This window comes from Pristiophorus japonicus, chromosome 2 (genome assembly GCF_044704955.1).
Source record: "Pristiophorus japonicus isolate sPriJap1 chromosome 2, sPriJap1.hap1, whole genome shotgun sequence".
NCBI lineage: Eukaryota > Metazoa > Chordata > Chondrichthyes > Pristiophoridae > Pristiophorus > Pristiophorus japonicus.
Genome location: NC_091978.1, coordinates 251276977 through 251295537, shown reverse-complemented (window position 1 = coordinate 251295537; position 18561 = coordinate 251276977). Strand labels below are relative to the sequence as shown.

At 44.5% G+C, this 18561-nt stretch overlaps 1 protein-coding gene across 2 annotated transcripts in view; it reads left to right on the top strand.

Moving 5' to 3' along the window:
* The window catches only part of ugt8 (UDP glycosyltransferase 8), a 144552-nt gene that overhangs the window by 117075 nt on the left and 8916 nt on the right, over positions 1-18561 (top strand). For both annotated transcript variants that reach the window (XM_070864080.1, XM_070864089.1), the window contains exon 4: positions 11625-11701. In XM_070864080.1, the coding sequence (XP_070720181.1) occupies positions 11625-11701 (77 nt within the window). The remainder of the gene's footprint in view (positions 1-11624; positions 11702-18561) is intronic.

Genomic DNA, 18561 nt, shown 5'->3' with positions numbered 1-18561 from the left:
CCAATTATCACATGGAATTTGTGTTCCTGTTGATCTCTGTCTTGAATATACCAGAGTGTACTACGCAACTGGTTCTGTAGTTTAGTTCCACTCCAGCAGGGAGCTTGTCGACTGTGAGGTGGAGCATGGCAGCGAGGAAGATTGAGAAGAGGGTTGGGGCGATGACACAGCCCTGCTTGACCCTGGTCCGAATGTGGATTGGGTCTGTGATGGATCCGTTGGTAAGGATCACGGCCTGCATGTTGTTGTGGAGCTGGCGGAGGATGGTGACGTACTTTTGGGGGCATCCGAAACTGAGGATGCTCCATAGACCCTCACGGCTGACAGTGTCAAAGGCCTTTGTAAGGTCGAAGGTGACCATGTATAAGGGCTGGCGCTGTTCCCTGTTCAACCTTCGCCGTCTCCAGGCCAGGTCCAAGACCACCCCAACCTCTGTCATCGAGCTACAGTACGCAGACAACGCCTGCGTCTGCGCACACAGAGGCTGAACTCCAGAACATAGTCGACGTATTTACTGAGGCGTACGAAAGCATAGGCCTTACGCTAAACATCAGTAAGACAAAGGTCCTCCACCAGCCTGTCCTCGCCACACAGCACTGCCCCCCAGTCATCAAGATCCACGGCGCGGCCCTAGACAACGTGGACCACTTCCCTTATCTTGGGAGCCTCCTATCAACAAGAACAGGCATTGACGACGAGATCCAACACCGCCTTCGGCTGCCTGAGGAAAAGTGTTTTTGAACACCAGGTCCTCGAAACTGTTACCAAGCTCATGGTCGACAGGGCTGTAGTAATACCCGCCCTCCTGTATGGCTGAGACATGGACCACGTACAGTAGACACCTCAAGTCGCTGGAGAAATACCACCAACGATGCCTCCGCAAGATCATACAAAAACCCCTGGGGGGACAGACGCACCAACGTTCGCGTCCTCGACCAGGCCAATACCCCAGCATTGAAGCACTGACCACACTTGATCAGCTCCGCTGGGCAAGACACATAGTTTGCATGCCATACACGAGACTCCCAAATCAAGCGCTCTACTCGGAACTCGTCCAAAGGTGGGCAGAGGAAACGTTACAAGGACACCCTCAAAGCCTCCCTGATAAAGTGCATCATCCCTACTGACACCTGGGAGTCCCTGGCCAAAGACCCAAGTGGAGGAAGTGTATCCGGGAGGGCGCTGAGCACCTCGAGTCTCGTCGCCGAGAGCATGCAGAAACCAAGCGCAGGCTGCGGAAAGAGCGTGCAGCAAACCAGTCCCACCCACCCCTTCCCTCAACGACTATCTGTCTCACCTGTGACAGAGACTGTGGTTCTCGTATTGGACTGTACAGCCACCTAAGAACTCGTATTGAGTGGAAGAAAGTCTTCCTCGATTCTGAGGGACTGCCTATGATAACTGGGCATAAAATGTATAAGCATCAGTGAGGTGCAAGCAGCAAGGCAAGGAACAATGTTTTATATTTAACAAAAAACAGCAGTTTGTCCAATTTAATCTATTTGATAAAAATCCTGAACTAATGAATGAGATTTTTTTTGTGTTGCAATTCTGAGCTACAAAGTGATATTTATGAGCTAGTTTGTGGCCAGAGACTGTCAGCAAAGTTAGGCGAATCACCAACTGTTCAAGGTACAAGTTATTGGAGACGTGACACTGGGGAAAATTATCTTGTTACGCCAAGGACAGCTTCAGCAAGAACTACAAATACAATATGGGAAATAAGGGACAGATGAAAGATTATCATGTAAATAACTACAAAAAGGAGGATGGTTTTGAAGGATGAAAAAATACTAAATAGTATTTGTATCTTGAGTAAACATTCAATCCACATATAGTTTGTATATTTAATGTAGATTACTGTGAATAAGTGTCCTTCAGAGGCAAATGAACAAATGTACTTGCATCTTGAGTTTCATTAAGTAAATTGTAATAGAAATATAACCATGGTAAACTCTTAACATCTTTCAAAAGAAAGACTTGCATTTATATAACACCTTTCATGACCACTGGAAGTCGCAAAGCGCTTTACAGCCAATGAAGTACTTTTTGAAGTGTAGTCACTGTTGTAACATGGGAAACGCGGCAGCCAATTTGTGCACAGCAAGCTCCCACAAACAGTAATGTGATGACCAGATAATCTGTTTTTGTTATGTTAATTGTGGGATTAACATAAGCCAGGACTCCAGGGATAACTCCCCTGCTCTTCTCAGAAATAGTGACATGGGATCTTTTACAATGAAATAGAGAAGGAATGAGAAATTGGATTGAGAGAGAGATGAGAGATAAAGAAAGTTTTTTTTAAAAAAAAAAGGAATTTAATTTTTATTTTTGCAGTGTTGCCACTCGCTGCAATACAACAAATTTACTGAAACAATAAATCAGAAAACTATCGAATGAAAATATACATATTATTGAGCACATAGGGAGAGAAGAGACAGGGCCTCGGTTTAACGTCTCATCCGAAAGACGGCAACTCCGATAGCACAGCACTCCCTCAGCACTGCACTGGAGTGTCAGCTTAGATTTATGTGCTCAATAATATGCATATTTTCATTTAATAGTTATTTGATTCATTGTTTCAGTAAATTTGTTGCATTGCAGTGAGTGGCAAGATTGCAAAAATAAAAATTAAATTCCTTTTTTTAATAACTTTTTCTTTGTCTCATCTCTCTCAATCAATTTCTCATTCCTTCTCTGTCACTTTCTGTTCCTGATTTGACGTTGAATTCAATTTTCAGACTGACACTTCCTGGTTTAGATGCTGCACTGTTCATAATTCTTCAATCTGGCTAAGGAGACGCATAGTTGCTTGCCTTGTTTACATAGGTTCCAGATGTAGAGAAAGCTGCACTTGTTTGATAGTTAGCTGAAAGGAACTGTAGCGCAAAATCCAGAGAAAGTTTATGGGCAAGTATAACTAATGTCTGGCGCCGTTCTCCGCAAAATCCAGTCCTTTATGTTTTGGTTAGAGGTCTGAAGCACCTCAGGACATTTTTCTACAATAAAGTTGCTATGTAAATGTAAGTTGTTGTGCACAAGATGACCAGCCTGTTTTTTTGAAAATTAACTGGCTGTGTTGGATATATGCATTAATACATCAAATCTTCAAGGTTTTATTCCTTTGACTATTTATTGTTTGTGTGCACTGCTTTACAATGAAAATGTCTTTGAATCATCTGGATTCGATCATCTTTTCGCTCCATGGTTTGTTTTCAGAATCTGTCTGTAATGCATGATCTGTATGTATAAAGTCAAATGAGCTATTGATCACACAAGGCGGACAAGAAAATAAACAATTGAGTGAGACTACTTTATGCAGTGCGTAATGAATTTGTGGAATGGCAAGCATAGGGAAGTACATAGTGTGGAAAAAGTTAAACAATTGGATTGATATTTGAGGGAATTAAGAGGCATTAGCTTTTGGGTCTGGCAAGATATACTTTCCTATGTTCCTATTACACTGTCTCATCTCAATACTAGTTAGCTATATTATAGATCTTGACAGCAACACAGGAAATAGACTAGTTTAGTATTATAGGGCCCAAGTTCGACCTGGATGCCTGTTTTTCGCACCACAAAGTGCGCCTAAAAAAAACTCATCTATTCTCCAGCTCCCTGCAGGTCCTCTGGAGCTGGGCGAGGCGGAACCAGGTCCCTGCGCTGAAAACAGTGCCGGGACCTCTGCACATGTGCGCTACAGTGGGCGCGCATGTGCAGTAGCTCCAGGCGCCCAAAACTGGGAGGGGTCCGAAGCACGCAGCCCCTGGCCGAATGGCCTCACTGAGGCTGCGTGGATAAGGCTCACCTCCCACCCGACCGGACCCAACCCGACTTGACTCCCACTCCCCGGACCGGACCCGACCCCCGCTTCCCCCCCCCCGGCGACCCGTCCTCCGCTCCCCCCGGCGACCCGACCTCCGTGACTCCCCCCGCCCTCGGCAAACCGATCTCCGCGACCCTGGACCCGAGCCGACCCCCCCCCAACCCGAGACCCAACGCCACCTCCCTGTAAATCCAGCCCGAAGTCTTGGGCCTGGCCGTTCAGCCTCCTTCTCTCCCTCCCCTCTCCTTCCTTCCCTCCCTCCCTCCCTCCCTCCTCTCTTCTTCCCTCCCTCCCTCCCTCCTCTCTCCTTCCCTCCCTCCTCTCTCCTTCCCTCCCTCCCTCCTCCCTCCTCTCTCCTTCCCTTCCCCCTCCCCCTCCCCTCGCTGTCAGAAACAGACACTGACAGAGTGAGAGATAGAGACACGCTGTTGGAGGACTCATGGTGCTGCAGTCGGTAAGTAGAAAATGTTTTGTTTCATTTTTTAATTTTTAAAATTTTTTATTTATTTTTTGGTTGATTTATTGATGTATTTATCATTTATTATTGATGATGGCTCTTTATTTGTAAAACTGAAGTGTTTAATGTTTGTAAACTTCCCTTCAAACCCCCCCACCCCCATTCCCTACGCCTGATTTGTAACCTACACCTGATTTTCTAAGTGTAGACAAGGTTTTTCTGAGCGTACAAAAATCTACACTTCAAACTAACTTAGAATGGAGTATGTTTTCACTGCCTAAACTTTCAAAACGGGCGTAAGTGGCCAGACACGCCCCCTTTTGGAAAAAAAATCTGTTCCAAACTGAAACTGTTCTAACTGACTAGAACTGGAGCAAACTAAATGCCGAGAATTGCAATTTCTAAGATACTCCATTCTAAACCAGTTGCTCCAAAAAAACAGGAGCAACTCAGACCGAAACCTGGCCCCATATATACCTTACTTTTATCCTATTTCTCATCATTTAAAAGTAGATTAGCATGACTTTTTATAAATACTGTAAATATATATAAATTAATTTCTCATGGCGTTGCCTATTGCAAAGGGGTCAAAACCAAGATGATCAGGGTGCATAGATGTAATTCAGTCTCCATTTTAAAATATGTTTTTATATTTGCATTGTAAATTCCTTTGTCTACATTTATAACAGGAACTGCCCACAGGAACAGGGGTCGACCATTTAGCCCCTCAAACCTATTCAAGGAGGTCATGGCTGATCTGTATCTTGGCTCCATCCAGTCGCTGAGGCTCCATTTCCCTTAATACTGTTGGCGAGCAAAAATCTATCCATCTCAGATTTGAAATTATTAATTGAGCTAGCTATTTATGGGAGAGAGTTCCACACCTCTTCTGACTGTTGCAAGAAGTGTTTCCTAACTTCTCTCTTGAATGGCCTGGCCCTGATTTAAGGATATGTCCTCTTGTCCTATCCTTCCCCACCAGTGGAAACATTTTCTCTATCTCTTTCTATCAAAATCCTGATTGCCCATTAATTTTCTATATTCCAAGGAATAGAAGCCTAGTTTATGTAATCTCTCATAATCTGACCCTTGGAGCTCCGGTAACATTCTGGTGAATCTGTGCCAACATATCCTTTCTAAGATGCAGTGCTCAGAGCTGTACACAGTACTCCAGATATAGTCTAATCAGGGCTTTGCATAACTGTTCCAAAACCTCCTCCCCTTTATATTCTCTAGCTATAAATGCTAACATTCCATTAGTCTTTTTGAATAATTTTCGTACCTACTACATTTTAGTGATCTCTAAATCTCTCGACTTCCACTGTTGCTAGCTTTTCACCATCTAAATAACACTCGGATCTATCCTTTTTTTGGTCCAAAATGGATGACTTCAGACTTGCCTGCATTAAAATCAATCTGCCACAACTTTGTCCACACACGGGCTCAAGTTTTGGCTCGAGTTGCTCCTTTTTTTTGGAGCAACTAGTTTAGTATGGAGTATCTTAGAAACCGCAATTCTTAGCATTTAGTTTTTTCCAGTTCTAGTTTGTACTAAAATGAAACTATTTTAACTTTTTTTTTCAACAGGGGGCGTTACCAGCCATTTACACCTGTTTTGCAAGTTTAGGCAGCAAAAACTTACTCCGTTCTATGCTAGTTTGGAGTAAATGTCGATTTTTGTTCGCTCAGAAAAACCTTGCCTATACTTTAGCAATTAGGTGCAAGATGTGAGAGATTTGGGAGGGCGGGGGAAGGGAAAGGAAGTTAGGGGATTTTACAAAGCATTAAACACTTCACTGTTACTAATAAAGAGCCATCATCAATAATAAAAGATAAATCAATAAATCATTAAAAATAATATCAATCAATAAATAAAAAATGAATAGTTTCTACTCACCTGCACTGGGAGCCCTCCAACAGCCTGCTGAAGAGCTGGTCGGGCGGGCCCCGCTGCTGAAGAATTCAGGCGGGGCCCACCCCCGAGATGCCGGTCGGGTGGGCCCTGCCACCGAAGAGGAGTTTGGGCGGGGCCCGCCCCCCGAGATGCCGGTCGGGTGGGCCCCATAGCCGAAGAGGAGTTTTGGCGGGGCCCGCCCCCGAGATGCCGGTCGGGTGGGCCCCACTGCCGAAGAGGAGTTCGGGCGGGGTCCACTCCCAAGATGCCGGAGGGGAGGGCCCCGCTGCCGAAGAGGAGTTTGGGCGGGGCCTGCCCCCGAGTTGCCTGTCGGGTGGGCCCTGCTGCCGAGAAGGTAAGGTAAGGGTAGGCAGGCGGGCAACGTCTCTTCGGCCGGGGGATAAGGTCGTTGCCCAGAGAAAGGATGCACTGGGAGGGCCAGGAGCCACTGCGCACACGCACAGCCGCCGGCTCTCTTTTTGGCGCAGGGCTGTAGCTTCCCCCCCCCCCCCCCCCCCAGCAGCTCCTGCTGCGCCGTGCTGAGCTGCAAACAAGCCTGCAGATGTTGGAGAATCGAGAGGTAAGTATTTGGGGCTTTTTCAGTTCCAGAAATTAGGCGGGCCTCTCCGAGGTGCGCCATTCTACTGGGGATACAAAACTTGGGCCCACTGAATCTATCAATGTCTCTGTAATTTTATGTTCCCGCCCACACTACGTACTACACCAGTAATCTTTGTATCATCAGCAAACTTTGATACAGGGCTTTGTATTGTGTTATCTAAGTCATTAATAAATATGGTGAAAAGGTGATGCCCCAACGCAGATCCTTGTGGAACACCACTAATCACCTTTCTTCCAATTTGAGTACATGCCCATTATTCCATATTGTCTTCTAAAGTAGTAGACATAGTCAATAATTTGCCTTCAATTCCATTAGCGCTAATTTTAACGAACAGTTTCTTATGTGGAACCTCAGCGAATGCCTTCTGGAAGTCCAGGTAAACTACATCCATAGTCATTTCCATGTCTACTACTTTGAGGAAGTAACTAAAGTTCAGTTAGCTTTGTTAGATGTGATAATCCTTTGCAAAATCCATGTTGACTCTCTCATCAGCTTAAATTTCTCTCAAGTGCTCAGTCACTCTGTGCTTAATTATAGATTCCAATAACTGCTCCGTAACAGATGTTAGATTAACAGGTCTGTCATTTCTTGGTTTCTTTTCTCACCCTTCTCATATTTGCAATTTTCCAAGCTAATGTGACAATTCTTGAATCTGGAGCATTTTAGAAGATTATGGTTTCAACATCTACAATTTCCTCACCTACTTCCTTTAAAACCCTGGGATGGAAACCATCAAGTCCCAGAAATTTGTCAGCATTTAGTGCCATTATTTTTTCTAATATTTTTTTCTTACTTGCATTAGCGTTAGTGAGTTCCAGTCTTTGATTCCTTATTAATTTCCCTGGAATGTCCGGTATATTGTCCTCTGCCTCCATTGTGAAGTCTGACACAAAGTAAATATTGAACAAGTCTGCCATTTCCTTATTTTCATTTGCAATATTGTCCGCATTACCCTTCACTACCCTTTATCTTCTAATATAATGGCAAAAACTTTGTTAATCTGGATGTCGTTTGCAAGTTTATTTTCATATTTAATTAATGCAGTTCTTGCTATCTTTTTTGTCTTCCTTTGTCTTTCTCATCCAGTCCCCTGGATTTACACTATTCTCTGCAATTTTAAATGCTTTTTTCTTTAATTTTCCCTCGCCTCTTTTGTCGACCATTTCCGTATTATTTGCTAAGTAGAGCTCTTTCCCCTTAAGTATATGTATATATTGGCCCTGTATTAAGTTAAAGTAGTAGAGACCCGCAAAACATTTGCAGTCAAATTAGTACTTTTATTGCAACTACTTTATTAGACTGTTATCATCATCTTTGTCTATAGAATCAACGATTATGTCCTCTCTCCCTCCGTCTCTTCCCCCTCTCCACTGTCTGTCTGTCTCTCTCTCGCTCTCTCTCTCTCTCCTCCCCCACCCCCAACCACCACCGCCATCTTTCCCCCCCACCACCGCCGTCTCTTCCCCCCCCCCCCCCACCATCACTGTCTGTCTCCCCACCGCCGCCACTCACCATGATTGGTTGCGAGGTTGGGCGGGCCCTGTTTGCCCATTGGTCAGTGCAACTGTCACTCAGTGCACCTGCCCCCACCCCAGGACGGACAAAAACTGAATTATTATAGATTCCTTTTTGAACATCTCCAACTTGTTCATTTGTAGTTTTACCCAATAAGCATTTGGACCAGATTGTTGTCAGGCTGTCTCATCCCAGTCAAGTTAACCATGTTCCAGAAAACTACCTTTGAATACACTCAAGAAATTCACTACCTTTCTGACGTGAGCTACTCTGCTCTTCCCAATCTATATGAAAATTCAAGCTTCACATTAAAACAACGTTGCTTTTGCTACAAGCCTCTCTAATCTCTAAATGAATACATTCTGCCACTTCATTGCTACCAGGACACCTGTAGATAATTCCCATACAGTTTTAAGTCCTCTCATTCAATTCTACCATAAAGTCTCCACTGATTTGCTTTCCCTTGCCTATATCCTCTCTCTCCAATGTTGTAATGGTATCTTTAATCAATAAGGCTACTTGTCCTCTTCCAGTTTCCCCATGTAAATTTATCACGCTGTATTTAGATCCTGCTTGCAGTGCTGGTGCTGCAGTGCCTCCACTAGAGGGAGAGTGCAAGTACAGTGTGACCATGTTTAAAAAATAATAATTCTTAGGATGTGGGTATTGCTAGCAAGGAGAGCACTTATTGCCCATCACTAGTTGCCCTGGAACAGGTGGTGGTGAGATGCTGGCTTGAACCACTGCAGTCCATGTGTTGAAGGTCCTCCCATAGTGCTGTTGGGTCGGGAGTGCCAAGATTTTGACCCAGCGACATTGAAGGAATGGCACTTTATGTCCAAATCAATTAACATATATATCATAGATTTCCATTGTTGAATCCTCCACCATCAACATCTTGGGGAATCACCATTGACCAGTAACTTAACTGAACCAGTCACACACATACTGTGGCTACGAGAGCAGGTCAGAGGCTAGGTATTCTGTGGTGAGAGACTCACCATCTGACTTCCCAAAACCTTTCCACCATCTACAAGGCACAAGTTAGGTGTGCGATGGAATACTCTCCACTTGCCTGAATGAGTGAGTGCAGCTCCATTAACACTCAAGAAGCTCGACACCATCCAGGACAAAGCAGTCAGCTTGCTCGGCACTCCATCACCTTAAACCTTCACTCCAACTGGACTGGAGTGTGTCCCATCTACAAGATGCACTACAACCCCTTCCAAACCCACGACCTCCTTAAGGGCAGGAGGTGCATGGGAATACTATTACCTCCAAGACGTACACCAGCTGACTTGGTCAAAAATTGCCAATCCTTCGGTGTCGCTGGATTTAAAATCCTGGAACTCCCTACCTAACATCACTGGGAATATCTTCACCAAACAGACTCCAGCGGTTCAATGTGGTGGCTTACTACTACCTTCTCGAGGGCAATTAGGGATGGGCAATAAATACTGGCCTTGCCAGTGACACCCACATCACGTGAAATTTTTTTTTAAGAAAGTCAGGATAGTGAGTGACTTGGAGGTAATGGTGTTCCAATGCACCTGCTGCATTTTCCTTAGATGGTAGAGGTCACTAGTTTAGGAAGTTCTGTAGATGAAGCTTTGGCACATTGCTGCAGTGCATCCTGTAGATGGTACACACTGCAGTCACGGTGCATTGATGGTGGAGGAAGTGGATGTTTAAGATGGTGGATGGGCTGCCGATTTAAATGGACTGCTTTGTTCTGGATGGCGTTGAGCTTCAAGTCTGTTTGCAGGTGTCCTCATCCAGGCCAATAGAGAGCATTCCAATTACTATCATAGCACTTACCATTATAAATGTGGACATCAAAATTAATAATGGGAAAAGTTGACGGGAAGTGCATGCAGTCGTAAGATTTTTAATGCATTGTAGATATATATTTGTCTAGTAAGTAAATTTGTTTTACATCAAGGCTGAAATGAGTATATAATATTTGTTTCTTTTGAACACATGACGGGGCCAAAATTCTGGGTCTCAGAAGGACACAAATTCAGGTCGGGGATTTTTCAGCCTGGACCTGATACTGCCGCAAGTGCCGTCATTAGAACGCGCACCGCCGTTCTCCCTCACCTGAAAAAGACAGTGAAATTCACCAAAAATAATCAATGCTCCGCCGTGAGGTGCCCGACAGCTTTTTCTGTCAGTACACCTTATCTGGAGTGTATGCGTCCCGGCAGAGTGGCGGCCCTTCAAGGGGAGGGTCCATTGCCGCAGCCGGCATGTATTTATTTTTGCTGGCCGACTTGCCGATAGGTCGGCAAGATAGTGCCCACGGGTTCGACTGGGCAGCCTGGAACCCCCTCTTGGGTACCAGGCCGCTTTCCCGGCCGATACCCTCCTTCGTGGCCGAAGATGATGATGACTGATTCTCTCCCTTTTAACGGAGGGGAGGGCGTGGTGATGCACACGTGATGTGACATCACTTTTTTCAAATATGTAATCACTTCCCTTAAAACCTGTAATGGATTCTACTTCCACCACTTTATTTTGTTGAATATTCCATATCCTAGCAACGTTGTGTTTAAATAAATAAATAAATTGACCTGCCCCTTTTGTTCCTTTGGTGGTGGTCTCAAATTGACTTTCACCAGTGAAAATATTTATCCCGATTCTTCAAAACTTGTCATAATTTTTAACACCTCTATCATTTAATATATGACATTTCTTTATTCATCCGCACTACTTCACATTTCTCTGCATTAAATTTCTATCGGCCCAAATCTACCACCCTGTCTGAAGTCGCTTGCAGCCATCTTTTGACCATTTGACCAAGCACCCTCATTTTCTGTTGCCTGCAGATTTTGATAACATCTGCTTTATACAATCCATGTTGATTTCCTTAATCAACTTATTTTTTTTTAGATAATATGTGGAGAAATTGAATCTTTGGCAAAAAAAAATTATTTTATTGACTGGAACCAAGGGTCCCACATAATAGATTGCACATGCATCCCTCTAAGTTATGTTCTCTGTTAACATTTTCAGAAAAAAGACACTTTTAGGATTGAGCACATAAAATTTCTGAATGACTGGAGAACATTTTGGTAACCATTCTAAACTAGCAACCATTCCTAAGTGGCACTTTCTGAAGCTCGTCCCTTTATTGAAGGAATTGAAATGAAAAATGCTTTTATTTTTTAATAGGTAAAATCATAAGCTAAGTCTGTAGAAATGGGATTACATTTTGCATTCCCTTATTGCAGCTTTTTCAGGTTTAAGTACAAGCATTTTAATTGAATGTATACAGTAAGATTGTTACATTTTTATTTGCGTTCCCTAGGTATTCTGGAAAGAAACCCACCAATTTGAACAATAATACAAGGCTTGTGGAATGGATGCCCCAGAATGATTTACTTGGTAAGTGAGCCTCCATGGGAATTGGGGGGGGTGGGGGTGGGAAGACTTGTGGAGCACAAACACTGGCATGGTCCTGTGGGACTGAATAGCCTGTTTCTATGGTGTAAATACTGTCCTCTGTATCCAATTCTCTTTTGAAAGTTATTATTGAATCTGCTTCCACCATCTTTCCAGGCAGTGCATTCCAGATCATTATAACTCGCTGTGTAAAAAATGATTTCCTCGTGTCACGTCTGGTTCTCTTGCCAATCACCTTAAATCTGTGTCTTCTGGTTACTGAACCTTCTGCCACTGGAAACAGTTTCTCCTTATTTACTCACTACCTTATCAATACCCTTCATGATTTTGAACAGCTCTTCAATCTCCCCTTAATATTCTCTATTCTAAGGAGAAGAACCCCAGTTTTTCTAGTCTTTCCACATAATTGAAGTCCTGCATCTCCAGTACCAATCTAGTAAATCTCCTCTGCACTTTAAGGCCTTGACATCCTTCCTAAAGTACAGTGCCCAGAATTGAACACACTACTCCAGGTGGGGCTGAACCAATGGTTTATAAAGGTTTAGCAAAACTTTGTTGCTTTTGTACACTCTTCCTCCATTTAATAAAGCCAGGACCTTGTATGCATTTTAAACAGCGTCCTCAACTCGTCCTTCCACCTTCAAAGATTTATGTATGTACACCCCCAGGTCTCTCTGTTCCTGCACTCCCTTTAAAATTGTAATATTTAGTTGATATGGCATCCCCTCATTCTCCACTTCACTGTTAAATTGGATCTGCCATATTTCTCTCCATTTCACCAATCTCTTTGTCCTGCTGCAATATATTACTATCCTCCTCACTGTTTACTACATTTGAGTTTTGTGTCTTCTGCAAACTTTAACATTATGCCCTATATACCCAAACCCAGGTCATTAATATATATTAAACACAGCAGTGGTCACAATATACTTCCCTCCAGTCTGAAAAATAACCATTCATCACTACTCTCTGCTTTCTGCCTGTTAGCCAATTTCATATACACAATGCCACTGTCCCATTAATGCCATGACTGGAGCTGATGACTGCTGAACGGACCACCACCTAATCCGATCCATCATTGACATCAACATAGCCCAAAGCGAATGGGGCAGCAGAAGCAGTGTCGCAAAAGTGTCAATGCTGGGGCACTTAAGGACCCAACTAAGAGAGCCCTTCACAGTCAGCGCCTCACAACTAATCTGGCGTGCCTTGATGACTCAGAGATGCAGAATGCCCACAGCGCTTGGTCTGCCCTCCAGGCCTCCATAACCAGTGTCTGCAAGGAGATGCTCGGTCACTCAACCAGGAAACACCAGGACTAGTTTGATGAGAATGTTCAGGAGATTCAAGAATTAATAGACTGCAAGCGCAGGGCATTTCTGAGCCTTAAACAGCAACCCAACTCTGGAGCAGCAAAGCAGCATTACAGACGGCTAAAAGCTAAGGACCTAAAGAACAGATGATGGATGGAGAAAGCACAGGAGATACAGCAGCTGGCCGACAGCCATGATGTGCGAGGATTCTTCACCACAGTTAAGGCCACATACGGACCAAACTCCGAAGGCCCCACCTCACTCCTGGCCAAGAACACGGAAAAACTCATCAAGGACACCAAGGCAGTCAGGGCCCGCTGGAAGGAACACTTCGAAGATCTCCTCAAACGAGACTCTGCCTTTGACTCGAGTGTTCTCAACTCCATTCCGCAGCATGCTATCGGCCACCACCTCAGTGAGACCCCAACACTGCATGAGGTAGAAAAGGCCATAAGACAACATTTAAAAAAAACAAAGTTACGGGAGTGGATGGAATCCCTGCTGAGTCACTGAAGTATGGTGGAGAGGCATTACTGGCGCGAATACACGACCTCATCTCTCTCATCTGGAGGGAGGAGAGCATGCCGGGAGATCTTAGAGATGCAGTGATCGTGACCATCTTTTTAAAAAAAGGGGACAAGTCCGACTGCGGCAACTACAGAGGAATCTCCCTGCTATCAACCACTGGGAAAGTCGTCCTCCATTTCAGATGCCCCCAAAAATACTCTGCCTGCTCCATGACGACATGCAAGCCATGATCCTTACCAACGGATCCATCACAGACCCAATTCATGTCCAGACCGGGGTCGAGCAGGCTGCGTCATCGCCCCACAATCCTCTTCTCAATCTTCCTCGCTGCCATGCTCCACCTCGTAGTTGATCTCCCCGCTGGAGTGGAGCTACAGTACGCGGACGGCGCCTGTGTCCATGCACACACACAGGCTGAACTCCAGGACATAGTCGATGTATTTACTGAGGCGTATGAAAGCATGGGCCTTATGCTAAACATTAGTAAGACAAAGGTCCTACACCAACCTGTCCTCGCTGCACAGCACTGCCCCCCCCCCCCCCCCCCCACCAAACATCAAGATCCACGGCATGGCCCTGGACAACGTGGACCACTTCCCCAATCTCTGGAGCCTCCTATCAACAAGAGCAGGCATTGATGAGATCCAACACTGCTTCCAGTGCCCCAGTGCAGCCTTCGGCAGTCTGAGGAAAAGAGTGTTTGAAGATCAGTCCCTCAAAACTGTCACCAAGCTCATGGTCTACAGGGCCATAGTAATACCCGCTCTCCTGTATGGCTGAGACGTGGACCATGTACAGTAGACACCTCAAGTCACTGGAGAAATACCACCAGTGATGTCTCTGCAAGATCCTGCAAATCCCCTGGGAGGACAGACGCACAAACATTAGCATCCTCGTCTAGGCCAACATCCCCAGCATTGAAGCACTGACCACACTTGATCAGCTCCGATGGGCAGGCCATGTAGTTCGCATGCCAGACACGAGACTCATAAAGCAAGCCCTCTACTCGGAACTCGTCCACGGCAAACGAGCCAAAGGCGGATAGAGGAAATATTACAAGGACACCCTCCAAGCCTCCCTGACACAGTGCGATATCCCCACTAACACTTAGGGTGGTCTATGGCCAAGGACTCCCAAGTCGAGGAAGTGCATTCGGGAGGGCGCTGAGCTCCTCGAGTATCATCATCGAGAGCATGCAGAAATCAAGCGGAAGGAGCGTGCGGCAAACCAGGCTTCCTGCCCACCCTTTCCCTCAACGACTATCTGTCCCACCTGTGACAGAAACTGTGTTCTCTTATTGGAATGTACAGCCACCTAAGAACTCATGCTGGGAGTGGAAGCAAGTCTTCCTCGATCCCGAGGGACTGCCCATGGTGATGATGATTTGGATGAGTAAGTTTATGAAACATAGAAACATAGAAAATAGGTAAAGGAGTAGGCCATTCGAGCCTGCACCACCATTCAAGATGATCATGGCTGATCATTTTTGCAACTTTAGTACCCCATTCTTGCTTTCACTCCATACCCCTTGATCCCTTTAGCCATAAGGGCCACATCTAACTCCTTTTTGAATATATCTAACGAACTGGCCTGAACAACTTTGTGGTAGAGAATTCCACAGGTTCACAATTCTCTGAGCGAAGAAGTTGCTCCTCATCTCAGTCCTAAATGGCTTACCCCTTACCCTTAGACTGTTACCCCTGGTTCTGGACATCCCCAACATTGGGAACATTCTTCCTGCATCTAACCTGTCCAATCCAATCAGAATTTTATGCTTCTATGAGATCCCCTCTCGTTATTCTAAATTCCAGTGAATATAAGCTTAGTCGATCCAGTCTTTCTTCATATGTCAGTCCTGCCATCCCGGGAATCAGTCTGGTGAACCTTCGCTGCACTCTCTCAATAGCAAGAATGTTCTTCCTCAGATTAGGAGACCAAAACTGTACACAATATTCAAAGTGTGGCCTCACCAAGGCCCTGTACAACTGCAGCAAGACCTCCCTGCTCCTATACTCAAATCGTCTCGCTATGAAGGCCAACATGCTATTTGCTGCCTTAACTGCCTGCTGCAACTGCATGCCAACTTTTAACGACTGATATACCATGACACCCAGGTCTCGTTGCACTTCCCCTTTTCCTAATCTGTCACCATTCAGATGATCTGCCTTCCTGTTTTTGCCACCAAAGTGGATAACCTCACATTTATCTACATTATACTGCATCTGCCATGCATTTTCCCACTCACCTAACCTGCGTATTGGACTGTACAGTCACCTAACATCTCATGCTAAAAGTGGAAGCAAGCCTTCCTCGGTTCCGAGGGACTGTCTGTGATGATGATAACCTGTCCAAGTCACCCTGCAGCCTCTTAGCATCCTCCTCACAGCTCACACTGCCACCCAGCTTAGTGTCATCTGCAAACTTGGAGATATTACATTCAATTCCTTCGTCTAAATCATTAATGTATATTGTAAATAGCTGGGGTCCCAGCACTGAACCTTGCGGTACCTCACTAGTCACTGCCTGCCATTCTGAAAAGGACCCATTTATTCCGACTCTCTGCTTTCTGTCTGCCAACCAGTTCTCTATCCACGTCAGTACATTTACCCCTAATACCATGTGCTTTAACTTTGCACACTAATCTCTTGTATGGGACCTTGTCAAAAGCCTTTTGAAATCCAAATACACCACATCCACTGGTTCTCCCTTGTCCACTCTACTAGTTACATCCTCAAAAAATTCTAGAAGATTTGTCAAGCATGATTTCCCTTTCATAAATCCATGCTGACTTGGACCGATCCTGTCACTGCTTTCCAAATGAGCTGCTATTACATCTTTAATAATTGATTTCAACATTTCCGCACTACCGATGTTGGGCTAACCGGTCTATAATTCCCTGTTTTATACATAAGAACATAAGAATTAGGAACAGGAGTAGGCCATCTAGCCCCTCGAGCCTGCTCCGCCATTCAATAAGATCATGGCTGATCTGGCCGTGGACTCCGCTCCACTTACCCACCCTCTCCCCGTAACCCTTAATTCCCTTATTGGTTAAAAAATAGTGTTACATTAGCTACCCTCCAAGCCATAGGGACTGATCCAGAATCTATAAAATGTTGGAAAATGACCACCAATGCATCCACTATTTCTAGGGTCACTTCCTTAAGTACTCGAGGATGCAGACTCTCAGGCTGTGGGGATTTATCGGCCTTCAGTCCCATCAATTTCCGTGACACAATTTCCTGACTAATAAGGATTTCCTTCAGTTCCTCCTCCTCGCTCGACCCTCGGCCCCTAATATTTACTGGAAGATTATTTGTGTCTTCCTTGGTGAAGACAGAACCAAAGTATTTGTTCAATTGGTCTGCCATTTCTTTGTTCCCTATTATAAGTTCACCTGATTCTGACTGCAAGGACCTACATTTGTCGTCATTAATCTTTTTCTCTTCACATATCTATGGAAGCTTTTTGCAGTCAGTTTTTATGTTCCCTGCAAGCCTACTCTCAGTATTAAATCCAAGGAAGAGGCATATAAATTGGTCAGAAAAAGCAGCAAACCTGAGGATTGGGAGAAATTTAGAATTCAGCAGAGGAGGACAAAGAGTTCAATTAGGAGGGGGAAAATAGAGCAGTTTTATTTTTACGCCAGACAGAGATGTACAATTGTTGAAGTTCATCCATGTGATCTTTAAATGTCTGCCATTGCCTATCCACTGTCAATCCTTTAAGTACCATTCGCCAGTCTATCCTAGCCAATTCACATCTCACACCATCAAAGTGACCTTTCTTTAAGTTCAGGACCCTTGTCTCTTAATTAACTGTGTCACTCTCCATCTTAATGAAGAATTCTACCATATTATGGTGTCACTTCCCCAAGGGGCTTCGCACAACAAGATTGCTAATTAATCCCCTCTCATTACACAACACCCAGTCTAGGATGGCCAGCTCTCTAGTTGGTTCCTCGACATATTGGTCTGGAGAACCATCCCTTATACACTCCAGGAAATCGTCCTCCACTGTATTGCTACCAGTTTGGTTAGCCCAATCTATATGCAGATTAAAGTCACCCATGATAACTGCTGTACCTTTTATTGCATGCATCCCTAATTTCCTGTTTGATGCCATCCCCAACCTCACTACTACTGTTTGGTGGTCTGTACACAACTCCCACGAGTATTTTCTGCCCTTTGGTGTTCCGCAGCTCTACCCATACAGATTCCACATCATCCAAGCTAATGTCCTTCCTTACTATTGTGTTAATCTCCTCTTTAACCAGCAATGCTACCCCACCTCTTTTTCCTTTCTGTCTATCCTTCCAAAATGTTGAATACCCCTAGATGTTAAGTTCCCTGCCTTTGTCACCCTGGAGGCCATGTCTCCATAATCCCAATTACATCATATCCATTAACAGCTATCTATGCAATTAATTCATCCACCTTATTACGAATGCGCCTCGCATTGAGAGACAGAGCATTCAGGCTTGTTTTTTTAACGCACTCTGTCCTTTTAGAATTATGTTGTAATGTGGCCCTTTTTGATTTTTGCCTTTTGATTTCTCGACCCTTCACTTTTTCTTATCCTTTCTACCTTTTTGCTTCTGCACCCATTTTACTTCCCTCTGTCTCCCTGCAAAGATTTCCATCCCCCTGCCATATTAGTTTAAACCCTCCGCAACAGCACTAGCAAACACTCCCCCTCGGACATTGGTTCTGGTCCTGCCCAGGTGCAGACCGTCCGGTCTGAAGGGTGGAAGATGGGAGGCCAGCCAGGAGAGCATTAGAGTAGTCAAGTCTAGAGGTAACAAAGACATAAATGAGGGTTTCAGCAGATTAGCAGAAGCAGGCCTGAGTCAGACGATTTAAAATTAATGATTGAAATAACCTTATGGAAAAAAAAGGTACTAGACTTAATGTTATACTTATAGCTGATTTACATTTTTATTTTGTATCAATTTTGTATTTTATGTACTATATATGATATATTTTAAAATTGCATTGAACA